The sequence below is a fragment of the Sturnira hondurensis genome, unplaced genomic scaffold, assembly GCF_014824575.4.
Source record: "Sturnira hondurensis isolate 20B ecotype Veracruz unplaced genomic scaffold, ASM1482457v3 Scaffold0004322, whole genome shotgun sequence".
Taxonomy (NCBI): Eukaryota; Metazoa; Chordata; class Mammalia; order Chiroptera; family Phyllostomidae; genus Sturnira; species Sturnira hondurensis.
The window spans coordinates 3,150,593-3,166,554 of NW_028076953.1; the positions used below are offsets into that span (position 1 = coordinate 3,150,593).

Consider the following 15,962-nt stretch of genomic DNA (forward strand, 5'->3'; position numbering starts at 1 on the left):
ACAAGAACTTTCACACGCTGCTGTTGGGAGTTAGATCTGGTACACTTTGGAAGACACAGCCAAAGAGCTGCATGCCCCGCCCCGGCCACACCACACCTCGGCACCGGTGCTGGAGGAACCGGTGTGTGGGTGCGCGGTCAAGTGCACGGGGCTGCTTGTAACCACCGCATTGTTCATAATGGTTCTGATCTGGAAATTCCCAAATGGCCACTAATACTACAATGGATAAATACATTGGGATGTAGTCATAAAATGGGAGATGTATGACAATAAAAATGATTCTTCTTACTAAAATAACATTGAACAAAGAAAGAAGAGACAAAATATGAAAATATTCAATATAACTATACAAAATTCAGAAACAGGGAAGACTAAACTGTGGATCAGAGATGCGTACAAAGATGAAACAACTATAAAGAGTTTGATGGTAATCACCATAAATTTTACAATTACCATGAAATTCAGGATAAGGGAATAGGGTGTAACTGGGTAGATTTTTGGAATATAGGCAATATTCTCTATAGTGGCCATATGGGTAACACTTTTGAAAGATTTTATTTTTTTATTTTAGAGAAAGGGATGGAGGGAGAAAGAAAGGAAGAGAAACATCAATGTGCAGTTGCCTCTCATGTGCCCCTTGCTGAAGACCTGGCCTAGAACCTAGGCTCGTGCCCTGACTGGGAATCGAACCAGCAGTCTTTTGGTTCACAGGCTGGTGCTCAATCCACTGAGCCACACCAACCAGGGATGGATAACATTTTTAAAGATATATTATAATTTTGCTTCATTTATGAACTTCTCTCTATATTGTTAATAATTTTTTAAGTGTAGAAATTACTGATCAGGGGAAACATGCTATGGCTGGAGACACAGTAGGGTTGGTTCACTTCTAAAGATGGCTCCTGAAGCCATGTGAGAGAGACTCTTCATCTGAACACAATTTCTAAAAAACCCCAAACTCAGAATCCCCAAAGAATACAAAGATCTGGGACTAATTGAAAAGACTGAAAACAACAGTTTAAAAACACTGAAGAAAGTCAAAAGTGAGTGGTGTTAGGAAAGCTAAGGGAAGAGAGAATGCAGAGTATGAGAGCTCAACAATGACAAATGAGTTAAGTTTAAGCAAGATAAATACCGAAAAATACCAGTAAGTTTGGCAGTTAGGATTCCAGTGGTCACTGAAGTGCTGTTTGATACTAACACACTGTTATTCGTAATAAAAATTTCACATATCATTCTATTTCTCAAAAATGACATGCTATATTCCATTTTAAACAAAACATGCATCATACCAAGTTCTTCATTTTAATAACTACTTCAGAATAAACAAAGAGTGATTTAAATCTTGTTATTTTGTGACTAATATGTAGAGGAATGTGGCAAAATTTTATAATTTTCTTAATGTTAGAATAGTACAGATTAAGCTAGAATTGTACATGATAGAATGATTTAGACAGCTGATTACAAATACATTATGCACGTTCTAAGTTTTTCTGAATACGTGATACTTTATGGGAAATATTATCAACAAAACATAAAGAATGACTTTTTTTATAAACTTATACAAATCAAAATGTGTTGTGATTACTTTTGACCCAGATCAAAAGACAGGTTATGCCCTGGCTGGTGTAGGTCAGTGGATTGAGCTCAGGCTGCGAACCACAGGGTGGCCAGTTCAATTCTTAGTCAAGGCACATGCCCTGGTTGTGGGCCAGGTCCCCAGTAGGGGTCATATGAGAGTCAATCACACATTGATGTTTCTCTCCCTTTCTTTGTCTCTCTCTAAAAATAAATAATAAAATCTTTAAAAAGAAAGGAGAGGTTATAATATAAGTCTTAGAAATTAACTGAATTTTGATTTGAAACTTAAGGCAAAAGGATTTTTCAGGTGAGGAGAAAACTGTATTTATGGCTTGGAACAAAACATTGTAATAGCCCTGGCTGGTGTAGCTCAGCAGATTGAGCATGGGCCTGCGAACCACATGATCGCGGTTCAATTCCCAGTCAGGGCACATGCCTGGGTTGCAGGCCAGTTCCTGGCAGGGGACACACCAGAGGCAACCATACATTGATATTTCTCTCTCTCTCCTTCCTTTCCCCTCTAAAAATAAATAAATAAAATCTTAAAAAAGAACATTGTAATAAAAAACTGTAAAATAAATAAGATTTTAAATATCATACTTTGCCTATATTGGAAATGTACCTTATATTGTACAATAAGAAGTAGGATGTAAGTGACAAAATGTCTATTTTTAGAATGTCTTTTTAAAAATTTATTAATTTTAGAGAGAGGAAAGAAGGGAGTGAGGGAAAGAAAGACATCGCTGTGTTTTTCCACTTATGCATTCATTGAAAGCATGTTTATTTTTAAAGCTTTGAATTTTCTTTTGAAAATAGTTTTGACAATGTAGAAATGTGATAAATTATCATTAAAAATGGACTTGGAGCACAGGCAGCAACAAAAAAACCCATGTAAGTAGGACTTCAAAAAACAACAACTTTTGTACATGAAAGGGAAATAACAGTGCAATAGGTAACCCACGAAATGGTAGAAAACGTTTGTAAACCATGTATCTGAGCCCTGGCTGGTGTAGCTCAGTTGGTTGGAGTATTGTCCCTCGAACCAAAGGTTGCAGGTTCAATTCCCAGTCAGAGCACATGTCTGGGTTGTAGGCCAGCTCCCCGGAAGGAAGCACAAGAGAGGCAACCACACATTGATGTTTCTGTCCCTCTTTTTCTCCCTCCCTTGCCCTCTCTAAAAATAAATAAATCTTAAAAAAAAAATGGGCAAAGACCTGAATAGACATTTCTCTAAAGAAGCTATACAAAAGGCAAATAAGCACGTGAAAAGATGCTCAATATCACTAATCATTAGGGAAATGAAAAATAAAACCACAATAAGATACTAGTCACACCTGTAAGGATGGTTGTTATTTAAAAAATGAAACAAAATTAGTTAAGTATTGGTGAGGATGTGAAGAAACTGAGACCCTTGTGTATTGCTGGTGGAAATAAAAAATGATGCAGTTGCTGTGAAAAACAGTGTAGTGATTTCTCAATAAAATTACACGTAGAATTGCCACATGATCCAACAATTCCACTTATGGGTATGTACCCCAAAGAAATGAAAGCAGGGGCTCAAACATATTTGTACACCACGTTCATATCAGCATTACTGACAACAGCCGAAAAGGTGTAAGCAACCCAAGCATTCATCAATGGACAAATAGGTAAACAAAATGTGGCACAGCATACAATAGAATATTATTCAGCTTTAAAAAAGAAGGGAATTCTGACACATCTTACAAATATGGACAAACCTTAATAACATTAAGCTAAGTGAAATAAGCCAGTCACAAAAGAACAAATACTGAATGATCTTACTTATATGTGGTACCTAAAGTAGTCAAATTGAGAGGCAGAAAGTAAAATGGGTGTTTCCCAGGAGTTGGGGGAAGAGGAGAACAGGGAGCCGTTTAATGGGTGTAGACTGCACGGGTGTCAAACTCATCTTCACCGGGAGCCACATCAGCCTTGCAGTTGCCTTCAAAGGACCAAAAATAATTTTAGGACTATATAAATGTAACTACTCCTTAACTGTTAAGGAGTTGAAATTATATTCGGCCCTTTGAAGGCAACTGTGAGGCGGATGTGGCCCCAGTGAAAATGAGTTCAACACCCGTGGTGTAGAGTTTAAATTTTGCAAGCTGAAAAGAGTTCTGCAGATTGCTTGCACAACAATGTGAATGCACTGAATGTCACAGAACTATACACTTTAAAATGTGTTATGTGTACTTTACCACAATAAAAAACATGGACTTGGAAATGAATAAGTGTTAAAAACAGAATCACAGTCACTCTTTGAATGAAGATGTAAGTCACTGTTTCGGTGCACACAGAACAGAAAACAATGGCATTCTTTTTATGTGTACTTTATTATTTTCAGATGGTACCTGGATTTCGAGCTCAGCAATGTGCTGCTGTAGTTCAGCCACAGCAGCTATGCTGTCCGCTTCCCGCAATCTTACAGCCATCACTTCTTCCTTGTTCTAGGGTAGCGAACAAAACAAACCAATGACAAACTTGACAGTAGACCAAACTAATAATACACTAATAATAAAACATAAAGGATGTCATTTATCTCAAAATTAAAAAATAACAAGCCCATGATTAAATGAGAAAAAAGCCATCATCTCCTAAACTTAATAGGAAATGAAGAATATATAGAAGAGCTTTCCATTTTTAAATATTAAGAAATACCATCATATAAACAAATATTGCTCAAGATCTTTAAATTAAAAAGTAACAATTAAAAGTATTAAAATTACTGTTAACTGTGAAAGTTAAATTTTTATGAAAGAACAATTATGGAATACTTTCAAACACTTAAGTAACTAACACAGCAGACTAATGGAGAATATGGATACTAACAGTATGTTAGCTAGATAATATTTTTTAAATTATATTCTTTCTGAAGCAATAAATGATCATGAACATTTACATTGTACTAGAAAGAATAATATTAGGTTATGTCACAAATCTGTATAATATTTACCTTCCACCTCAAAATTTCACAAAAGAAAAACTCTAAAACCATATTCTACAATATCTATGAGAAATAATAGTAATCCAGAAATAACAAGGAAATATGGTAGAGGGAAAGGGCATGCAAAAATACTATGCTCCCCCATTAACTTCAGTTGACGTTTATCCATCACTTAGTATCCAAAATGTGTAGCATGGTCATCACATAATATTGAGAGTATTATAGTATCAAAATTTCTAAAATTACTAAATTTAATAAAAGTATAATAATTAACCTTTTAAATAAAAATTTATACTGCGCTGACTGGTGTGGCTTGGTGGGCTGGGCATCGTCCCACAAACTGAAAGGTTGTGGGTTTGATTCCCAGTCAGGGCACACATCTGGGTTTCGCGCTAGGTCCCTGGCTGGGGGCATGTAAGAGGCATGTGATTGATGTTTCTCTCCCTCTTTCTCCCTCCCTTCCCCTTTCTCTAAAAATAAATAAATAAAATCTTTGAAAACTTATATTTATTTTGTATCCCAGATATGATACTGGTACTTTACTTCAACAAATACTGCTTTAAATATTTTGTAAATTTGCATGTAGCCAAACACATAGTCTCTGTACCCAATGCTATGCTGATAAAGGTTTAACAACCAGTTCCCAGGGACGTGTGTATGTGTGTGCATGCTTACGTGCATGTATCTGTGTGTGTACATGTGTTTATGCATAAGTGTATTATATATTTTAATACAAAATGATGTAAAGGATGTATAGTACAAAACACTCACATAATAAGACATTCAATACTCATTATTGTAAATTCTAGATAGTCAATATATTCTCACCGAATACGTTGACTTATTTTTGCCAAACTCTTGTATCCATAAGTCATCTATGGTTGAAACTGAGAAATAAGTGAAGTTTTTTAAAGAAGATTTTATTTATTTATCTTTAGAGGGGAAGGAGAGAAGGAGAGAAATATCAACATATGGTTGCCCCTCGTGTGTCCCGTGCTGGGAACTGGCCTGCAACCCAGGCATGTGCCCTGACTGGGAATCGAACCTCGATCCTCTGGTTCACAGGTCTAAGTGAAGTTTTGATATGCACACTGGCTAAGTATTTTTGTTTATGTTCGAGATAAGATAGAAGTGAAATTAGTAAGACATGTTAGAATTTCACTCATTTGTCACTGAGCAAGTTTTTGCTGATTCTGATAATAGTAATTAGATAGAAAAAAATTTCTTTAACATTTTGTGCTACTCACAATGTGAAGGCTGAAGATACAACGAACTTTTAAGCTTTGATCTGCGTTATTAGTCTAGAGCAGGAGCGAAAAATTTTCCCTTCAAGCACAGGTGGCAAACAAGGCTGGCAGGCTGAGTCCCGCCCTCCACCCTGTTTTATCTGGCTGGCACCCTGTTTCTACCCTGCGGCAGGACCAAACTCTGGCTTAACTGTTAAGGAGTAGTTACATTTACACAGTCCTAAAATTACATCCAGCCCTTTGAAGGCAAACACCAGGCTGATATGGCCCCCAGTGAAAATGACTTTGACACCCCTGCTTTAAAGGGTCAGATAGTAAATATTTTAAACCTGATGGCCATATGGTCTATCATAACTATTTTATTTGCCACTGGAGTGTGAAAATGGTCATCGACAGTATATTAATGAGTGAACAGGCTGTATTCCAATAAAACTTTATTTACAAAAACAGGCAGCCAGACAGATTTGGGCCATGGGCTATAGTTTGCCAACTCCTGGTCTAGGTAATCAACAAAACAATAAATCAAGCCCTGATATGTAGTTTGCCAATTTATCTGGTGTAAATACTTTCACTGTGGCTCCTGTCAAGCTGCCAACATAACATGACTGAAACACAGAGTTGGGAAGAAATGTGCAGTAGTACACTATTGTGTGGTATTTCCACCATACAGTCACAACAGGTATAAATAACCTCAAAAGCACAAGTAACAGTAAATGCAAAATAATTAGGAAATGATGTTTGAATGTGTTTTACCTTTGTTCTACCATAATTTAATACATTAAATAAGTTTTAATATGGCTGTCTAACAAATGTGTCACAAAAGTCTCAAAAACTTAATAATTGGTTCTTGCCAACTTTTACCTAGTTGGTTCCCGCACACCAGCATCTATCCTTACTAAAATTCAAATCTAGTCTTATCACCCCCTTATTTTAAACACTTCAGTGGTATTCCACTGAGCTTGAGATGACATTCCAGGTCCTTATACAGGTGCCCAAACTCTGGATGACTGGGCTCCCCCTTTACTGCTCTACCTTCATGTCTTACCACTATTCTTCATCCCCTTTCCAGATAGAAAAACTGTTTTTTAGTCCAACCGACATGTTCTTTTTCACTTCGTTCTTCACACATGCTGTTCCCTTTCCCTAGTGAACTCTGTTGCCTCTCCTTGAACTAACTCCTACACATCCTTAAGGTCTCGGCTTAATCATTCCTTAGCTGACCCTCCTTGAACCATGACTCCTACACTAAAGCCCCATTATAACACCCTACCTGCCTCCCCAGTCACAGCACTCCATACTAAACCATCATCGGGTGTTACTTGCTTGTAGCCTTTACTAAGAGAAAGCCCCTTGAGGACAGTAATCTATCCCACAGCCAGCTCCACCTTGCAATGATGTGAGTGAGCCACCTAAAAATCCTTACCTTCTCACTTCAGTTAAACAGATGGCTCCAGACTCATGAGAGACTAAAGCACAAACACTTAGCTAAGTTACCTCTGAATTTCTGACCCAGAAAATCTCTCAGGCATTGGTGCTCATTGCCATTTCAAGCCACTAAGTTTTAGAGGTAATCCGTTAAATACCAATAGATAATTGATACATTTATACTCTACTGATTTTAGTTAACCTGTATAAAAACATATCAGTCAAGGTATAAAAACAAAAATTTAGGCATCAATTTCCCCTAATCTTTCCCCTTTCCAATCTGTCTAATCACCAAGTAGGTTTTCGAATGATGTAGTTCTCTTTAGTTTAACTGCCAATATCTGAGCCCAAGCTAGCACCACTTATACTCTTATTATACACGTACACTCTTATTATATACACTTATACTCTTATTATATACTTAGTATGTCCTATACTCTTATTACCTGATGATTTCATGTCAAATCTCTCTCCAACCTTACCCCAAACCCATTTCCACATACAGTGACATATGGTTCTTTTAAAAAAATGCAGTCACTGCTACAAGCAACATCCCCTAATAAATGTTAAAATGCTGTGTCCCTTTCCATGCAGGAATCTTCCCCTGGCTCTTCACTAAGACTGACTCTTTCCTACTCTTTAGGTCCCAACTCTGACACTGCCTTCTGGCACTGGATCTCAATTACCACTGTCCCTTAATTCCCAGTCTACAGTATATCATTAGTAATGATCTAATCTATTTTGACTTACTATCTCACAACCACTATGTCCACTTTCTCCACTACTATATCCCCCCGTCAGTGCCCATAAGAGTAACTGACAAATAGAAGATGCCCAAATATTTGACGAATACATGAGTAGCTGCCATCATTTTTTGAAGTCTCATAATCTCACCTCCTCCCTAGTCTATTTAAGAATCACTGTCCTAAAATATGTAAATTACATCTATTTAAAATGAAAAGACTTGCCTACACACTTTGTACTAACATGAAGAAACAGGGATTATAATGCCCTGCATGTCAAAGTTCAAAATGATGCAACCCTAGGAAAATAATGTGACAAAAATCTATGAAAAGTAGAAATATATTTACCCATTAACCAAACAATAAAACGTACAGGAATGTATCCTGTAGGAATGTACAGATATATTTCTATACATCTGAAATTATGTATGTTTCAAGATTGTTCACTATAGTATGTTTATAGTAGCAAAACACTGGGAATAGCCCTTATGCCCACCAATAAGGCCTAATTAAGTATACTATGGTACATCCATGAAATGGAAAACAATGGACCTTGGAAACTAATGAGAAGACTCTCCAATGACTATTTAAAGCTCTACAAAACATACAACAAAAAAAGCAAAAAGTAGACATACGGTATGCCAACATTCATGCAAAAAAAGAGAAGAAAAATTATGTACTGTTACTTGTTAGTATTTACCTAAAAGAAACTCTAAAAGGACTTATCAAAAAATAATAAAAGCATTACCTGGAAAAAAATAAAATAAGAAGCATATGGTAAGGGTAGGAGGAGAATGAGATAGAAGGGAATGGGGATGTTATGATACTACTATTATAGTCATAGTAAAATACCTTGATTCACTCTCCTCTCTTAACATTATTTATTACACAATTTTACAAGTTTGTATATAAACTAATATATATTTTCTCATGTATGTTTATATATCTATGTCTATGTATATGTATAGATATCTAGATATCTATATATCTATAGATATACATATCTATATATACAGGTATATATCTATGTATGCATATCTATACATACTCATGAATCTACATGTAGAATTAGAGAATCTAAAATCTTTCTATAATCTTCAATTTTCAATTTATGTAGAAAATTCCATGGTCTCATTACTGAAATCTTGGGAACCAGGTGTTGTGAAACTTCAGATGTTTTAGATTTCTAGAAAAGTAATATGGTGTATAAACCACACATTAGTCCTACCGAGTGTGACCTGAGGTAGCACCCATAAGGAAACAGCACACTCAGTGCTCAACACAGTGAAGCAGTAAAGTACAAATACCCACACCAACTGAGGTAGTTAAAAATGGTAAGTGACCATATTTCAATTCAAGTCAGGTTTTGCTTCCAACTGAATCTGTATAAAATTTATGAGAAAAACCTTTGCATTTATAGTGTTTGGGATTTTCATATTGAGGATCATAGACTTGTACTATTTCATCTTTAAGTAGGAATGTTCAAATTCAGTTACAGAAGAAAAATAACATTGATATTAAAAAGTATCCTGACATTTTAAATAAATGAAAAATAAAATGAACTTTCAAAATTGCTTATAAACAAATAATAAGCTATAATCATATAAAACTAAATGAAAATTAGTCAGATTTATGTCATTGAAGGACTGGCTTCCCTGAAAGTTAGGTTCGTTTCTAAATTGTTCTGACATAACAAGGTAACACACACTCTTTATCAGAATGTATGAGGGGCTAGAGTGACAAAACACTGGTCATTCCTGAAACCCGCAAAAGGCATAAAAGATTTAATAAATCAATATAAATCTTAATCACAGGGGAGAAACCAGAGTCAGATCTGTAACATACTTCACAGAGGTATTAATGAACAATTTATTTTTTTTAAAAAATCTCAAAATAGCTCTTAAAATTCTCTAAAATTCTGAATCTTGAGCCCATTGCTCAGATAAACTCAAAGAATACAATTATTTTCATTAGCAAATTCCCCAAATATTTATTTCCAAAGAATACTTTACTTAGGTAGTAAGGCATTTGAGGAGCAATACTAAATCCAATAACGATGTTATCAACACGTTTTAAGAAAAGCTTACACCAATAATGAAAAAGATTAAATTTTGTTCTTTATTAAAAATAAGTCAGCACAGACAATATAGCATCCTAAACTCTAATCAGACATTAGTATAACAAATCAAATTGATATAACTTCATATCACATCATTTTATTTGTGTTTTTAAAAGATTTTATGTATTTATCCCTAGAGAGAGGGGAAGAGAGGAAGAAGAAGAGTGAGATAAACATCTATGAGTGAGAGAAACATCGATCGGCTGCCTTTTGCACAACCCCAACCAGGGACCTGGCCTGCAACCCAGGCATGTGAGCTGAGTGGGAATCAAACCAGCAACCTTTCAGTTTGCAGGACAATGCCGAACCCCGTGAGCCACACCAGCCAGGACCACATCATTTTATTTCTAAATTAGTATAGTCATATCCTTCAAGAGGGCCTATTCTTAAATATATACAAATTTCAGTACTGTTTACAGATTTCTGGCAGTGTAAATTGTAACAGCCATGCATATTAATTAGGATGTAATTTCATCTCTGGATTTCAGTGACACTGATAAACCACTCAAGCTTCACTCTTGGTTTTTAATGACACCAGAACAAGTTGATGGAATTACAGCTTTATATGTGCCATTGAAAGTCTCATTTCTTATCACAGAATAATAGGGCTGGAATCTTTAAGGGACATCATTCCTACTATCTCACCATGGAAGATGAATGTTTAGTCTATTTTTAAGATCCTGTAACTCATTCTCAGTAATCCATTCTACTGCTCAGACCACAGTCACCTCTTTAGTTATTTCACACACATTCTCTCCTCCCAGTCCACTCCCCACCTTCTCTGTCCCCACTGCTATACTGTCTATTTATTTCAGATAAAAATGTACTTGCATTCAATTACTTTCATGCTTTATGAAGCCAAACACTTCACAGAAAATAGAAGAGCTGATTAAAATAATCATGAGAAATGCAGACAATTTCCCCAATCCATCGGAACACACAACAAACACTTCCTTTGCTCTCTACTCTATCTAGAAAACATGTCAATTTCACTGCTCACTAATAAGGTACCTATCAAAGCAGAGTTGCCCTGACCTCTCTAAATTCCCTATCTTTGCAGTTGAGACCTTAAAGGCTTTGGTTTTAAAGAACTATAGGTTAAAAAATTATGGGGAGATACTATTTTAACCCCTTAGTTAACTTAATTTCATGCACTGGCATGTCGTTAAAAATGAGGTTTTCTGGTGAAATCCACCCCAGAGCAAGATCTGTTAACCTGGTCTAAAAGCAACTACCAAACCAAGTTCAAAAAAGTAGGAAATTAAACTAGCTTTTTATGGCTTTATTTGGTTTTAAGATAATGTAATCAATGCTGAGATGAAACAAGATAAGGCATTTTTACACTGACAAAAACAACACAGCTAGTTGATATATTTACCTTGCATTCAATCTCTGCTTGTTTGCGCTTTGCTTCACTTAATTGGGTAAGTAGACCTTTGTTCTGTGCAGAAAGATACTGCACCTTCTCCTGTAGACTGATCACTTCTTGTTCTGCTCTTCGAAGATGGTTACTGTTGATCTGGTTCTAACAATAAAAAATGTAAATACTCAGATTATCTAGAAAAAAATACCTGAAAAAACTTACAAATTTCTACCTGCCCATTTCATGTTTACTCATTATTAAAAATGTTGTTATTATTAGTTATAGGTCAATTTTATTCAACAAATACTTAAAAACTAAAAACAAGGGATTTATAAAACTGCTTTAAAATCAAATCATCTAAAAGAATACATAAGGCCCATATTAGAAACTATCATGATAGGTCACTCTATCATCTATGCAATAAGTACCTCCAAACTATAATGATTTTTACACAGAACTTGAAGTTATTAATTTCTGACATAGGCAACATTGTATAAAGTTGCCTATTTAGCAAGAAGAGGATGAATTTAGCTCCTCTTTCCAATTCTCAGAAGGAAGCACAGACTGACTGAAGGCACAATCACCATGTGCTGGGCTGTGAACCTGATGTCGTGGCAGGTTCCTCCTGCCTCCGTTCCTCCATGCACAGCACAGTCTGTGTTTATGGAACATTGGCTGATTCTGAATTCTGCCTTACGATTTGGTAACGAAGCCAACTAGTTAATATCTCTGAGTCTCTACTGCCTTATTTGAAAAATGTATATAAAAATACTACCCACCGGTACTTCTCATTTGGTCATCTTCAGGATTAAATGAAATAATACATATAACAGGTCTAACATACAATAAGAACTCAGCAAACACTAACTGCTTAAGTATTATAATTATAGGACATGCTAACACACACAGACACCTTGAATCAACTGACTTGAGAAAGTTTTTCCAATCAGGCTTGACCCAGCCTGAATTTTCTCAACCCCAAACTATTCTACCAGGAGCCTGAAAGAAACAACAGGAATTTTCCTAACCAAAGACAAGTAAAGTCTGGCTCCTCGATCAACAGTTCTTCAACCTTGGTCAAGTTACCTAATGCCATCAAATTTCTCCACCCTGGGATAAGCACAGATTTATCTCTTGCCTTTCAAAGGTTGTGTTGTGAGAATTATATGAGAAAAGTTTATGAAAGGAGTCTCACACAATGCCTGAGATTTAAGATACTTACTAAATGCACAGTTGTTGCTATCACAATACCTATTCTACCTCACTCTCTGAAAAGGACTCTGCCTCCAGTTTTAGTGAAAAATATGGATCATCTAATAGATATAAACTCCAAAACTTTCTTCCAACTTCCAGGTTTTTCCATCTTCATTTTTACTTATCTTTCTGACTCACAGAAGAAATTCCTCTTAAGACCATCCTCTATATTACTCTCTTCTTTCTCATTTCAATGAATACTATCTATCTACAAAATTATTTATAAACTTCTTAGTATTGAATTGAAAATGTTCCATGACCTCTTTCTACTGTATGCCTTCCACCATTAAAACAAATGACCACATATGTCCCTGCAGAGGGACATACCTTCGATATGAGCTTCAATGAATTCCCACAGCTAGAACTCCTCCCTGCATCCCTGATTAAAATTCCATGATCCAAAATTACGAAACACACACAAGCAAAACCCAAAAATTGCCTATAAATAAAAAATAATAGATAAAAAGGAAGAACCATAGATTTTTAAGAACTCTAGACAAAATCACAGGGACTTTACATATAATATAGTTTATATTTAATATTACTAGAATAAAAAGAGGAAACAAAAACATAAGCAAAGCACAGGTCACTCTCAAGAAAATTTGGCAAATTTAAAAAATAACCAAATATAATTTCTAAAATTAATACAGCCACTGATATTAAAATTTCAATACAAGGTTAAATAAATTAAATACATTAAAGAAACAATTAGTGTCCCAGAGAAGTCCAGAGACACAGAAAAGAGCATAAAAAAAGTAAAAAAAATTCTGCCTAATAAGGGTTATAAGATAAAATAGAAAAAAAAAGGTGGCAAGAGATGATGGTCCAAGATAGCAACTTTCAATCTTTCTCATTCAATGGCACATAAACGAATTACTAAAATTCTGCAGCACACCAAAAATTATTTTATATTTTTGCAGATCTGACAAAAAACAGGTATGACTGTGATTCATTCCCAATGGACAGCTATTGTTGTGTTGGCCGTTGCCCTTTTTTTATTTGACAATCTAAGGGGAAGGTGGCCAGTGTCCAACAAATAATCAGTTACTGCATATTTTAAAAATTCTGGGGCACATCAGTTGAAAATCACCAGTCTAAAGAGACGATAATAGTAGAGAATTTTTTATAATTGAAAAAAAAAAGACATGTATAAATCCACATGAAGTTCAAGAAGCACAACTAGTCCTAATGAGGACAAATAAATCCTCACCACGACACAATGTAACAAAACTTAGCATGCTAAAGAAAAGAGGTATAAATCAAGGTGAAAATCTGAGTGTCTGTGAAGGGGGAAAGTGAAATATGAAAGTGGCAGACATATCAACAAGAAAAATATATAGTGCTTAAAAAAGTAAAGTCCATCTTATAATAGTATACTCAGCTAAACTATTATAAGAATAAGAGAAAGCATTTGTTTTCAGAAAGTGACAGTTTATAACACTCAATTCAAACTGGAAAGAAACTTAAATAAAAGAATAAAGAGCAAAAAATCGTCAGATGGTAGGCAAGCCCAAATGAGCAGTGACTCCATAAAACCACAATTCCATCTAGTCACTTGGATGCATAAGAACGATGTACAATAACAGTAAGATGTAAGATCAGAAGATGGAAGAAGAGCATATGAAGTTTGTGCAATGCCCTTAATACAGTTTGGAAGGAAGATGGAGATAATCACTAAATTTAGACTTTGTTCAATCAGGTAAGTAAGCATTTTCATTTTTTTCAATTAATAAACACTAATAGAGAAAAATTATGAAAGTCAAACTAGTATAAACTAAATTAAGCCAAAAAAGCAATAAAGGAGGAAAAAGCAAAAATGGAAGATGAAAATTACAAAATAAAACAATGTCAAATATATCGTAAGAAAGACTTGATTTCTGGTCAGGAATGTAGACAGAAAAAACATTGCACCCACTCTTTCAATTAAAAAAGAAGAAAACCCTGTCAAACTCTAAGTTCGTGACTTTTGTGGAACCCAGAGAGGTGAGGTCGGAGAACAACCAACTAGCCCTGAATCTAAAGAGTGACAAGGGTGGAAGCAGTCAGAGGCTGTAAGTATATTTCAGCTAAAATAAATATCAAATTGGTAGAGGCCTAGTGTGGGCTGGCTAGAGAGTGAGGAGCCCAAGGTGGCAACAGAGTTCACAGACTTCTTCTCCATGGACCCCAACAGATATATGACAGAAAGACTGATGAAAGCCTTGAGAAAGAAAGACCAAAGGTTACAGGCATGAGGGAGGGGAACAGCAGCCAATATAGGAGGGGCACTGACTTTTGCTTGCCTACTCGAGGTAGTAAAAGGTTTAATCTGCTTGGAACACTAATCTCTTTGGGGCACTAGGGACACTTTTGTATCTGAGTAAGGGGCAGGACTATATTTTGGGCCTAGGACTATAGTTGGTGTAGGGCCGGAGAACTAAGAAGGCCAAATAATCAGATCCACAGACAGTGTGGCCTAAGACTGAAGCTTTATCAGACCAAGAGGGCAGACGTGTTTTCTGCCCCTCCAACTTCTTGTAATATGTAACAGCAGACTACTTCTGGAGACCGACCCTTTCTGAAGTGCTGTGCAAAGGGAAGACCTGAAGATAGTGAGAAAACCCATGGGCAAACCAGCCCTCAATCTAAAAATAAGATATTGCTAGAGGAATTTGAAGCCTGTGGTGTAATGAGGGTAACCACAGAAACAACAAACCTCAAACCCAGCTCAGCTCCTGACTATATTAACTCAAATCCCCCACATTAAAGTCTTAGCAGAAGGAAAGGTATGCACATTATCTAGGCATAAAAACTATTTACCTTAGTCTACCATCCTACACAAGATACCCAGTTTTCAACAGAAAAAAAATCACATAGCATAGGACAAAGCAAGAAAAAAACTAAACGCAACCTGGCCCTGGCTGGTGTAGCTCAGTGGATTGAGCGTGGGCCTGTGAACCACACGATCACAGTTCGAATCCCAGTCAGGGCACATATCCAGGTTGCAGGCCAATTCCCAGCAGGAGACTCATGAAAGGCAACCATACATTGATATTTCTCTCCTTCCCTCCTTCCCTTCCTCTCTAAAGATAAATAAATAAAATCTTTAAAAAAAAAACAAACCCCAAACTAAACACAACCAAGACACAAAGCAATCACCAGAACCAGCTTCAAATATGACAGAGATGCTGAAATTATCTCACATGTATTTAAAATAACAGTGATTAATATACTAAAGGCTCTAAGGAAAAGATGGAAAACATGTAAAAATCAGATAGAGAATATC

The 15,962-nt window shown here is 35.8% G+C and overlaps 1 protein-coding gene across 10 annotated transcripts in view; it reads right to left on the minus strand.

Annotated features, from left to right (window-relative positions):
* The window catches only part of EVI5 (ecotropic viral integration site 5), a 251,238-nt gene that overhangs the window by 66,533 nt on the left and 168,743 nt on the right, over positions 1 to 15,962 (minus strand). For all 10 annotated transcript variants that reach the window (XM_037045491.1, XM_037045497.1, XM_037045494.1 and 7 more), the window contains 2 exons: positions 11,459 to 11,605; positions 3,954 to 4,049 (listed from right to left, as the gene is read on the minus strand). In XM_037045491.1, coding sequence (XP_036901386.1) covers positions 3,954 to 4,049; positions 11,459 to 11,605 — 243 coding nt within the window. The remainder of the gene's footprint in view (positions 1 to 3,953; positions 4,050 to 11,458; positions 11,606 to 15,962) is intronic.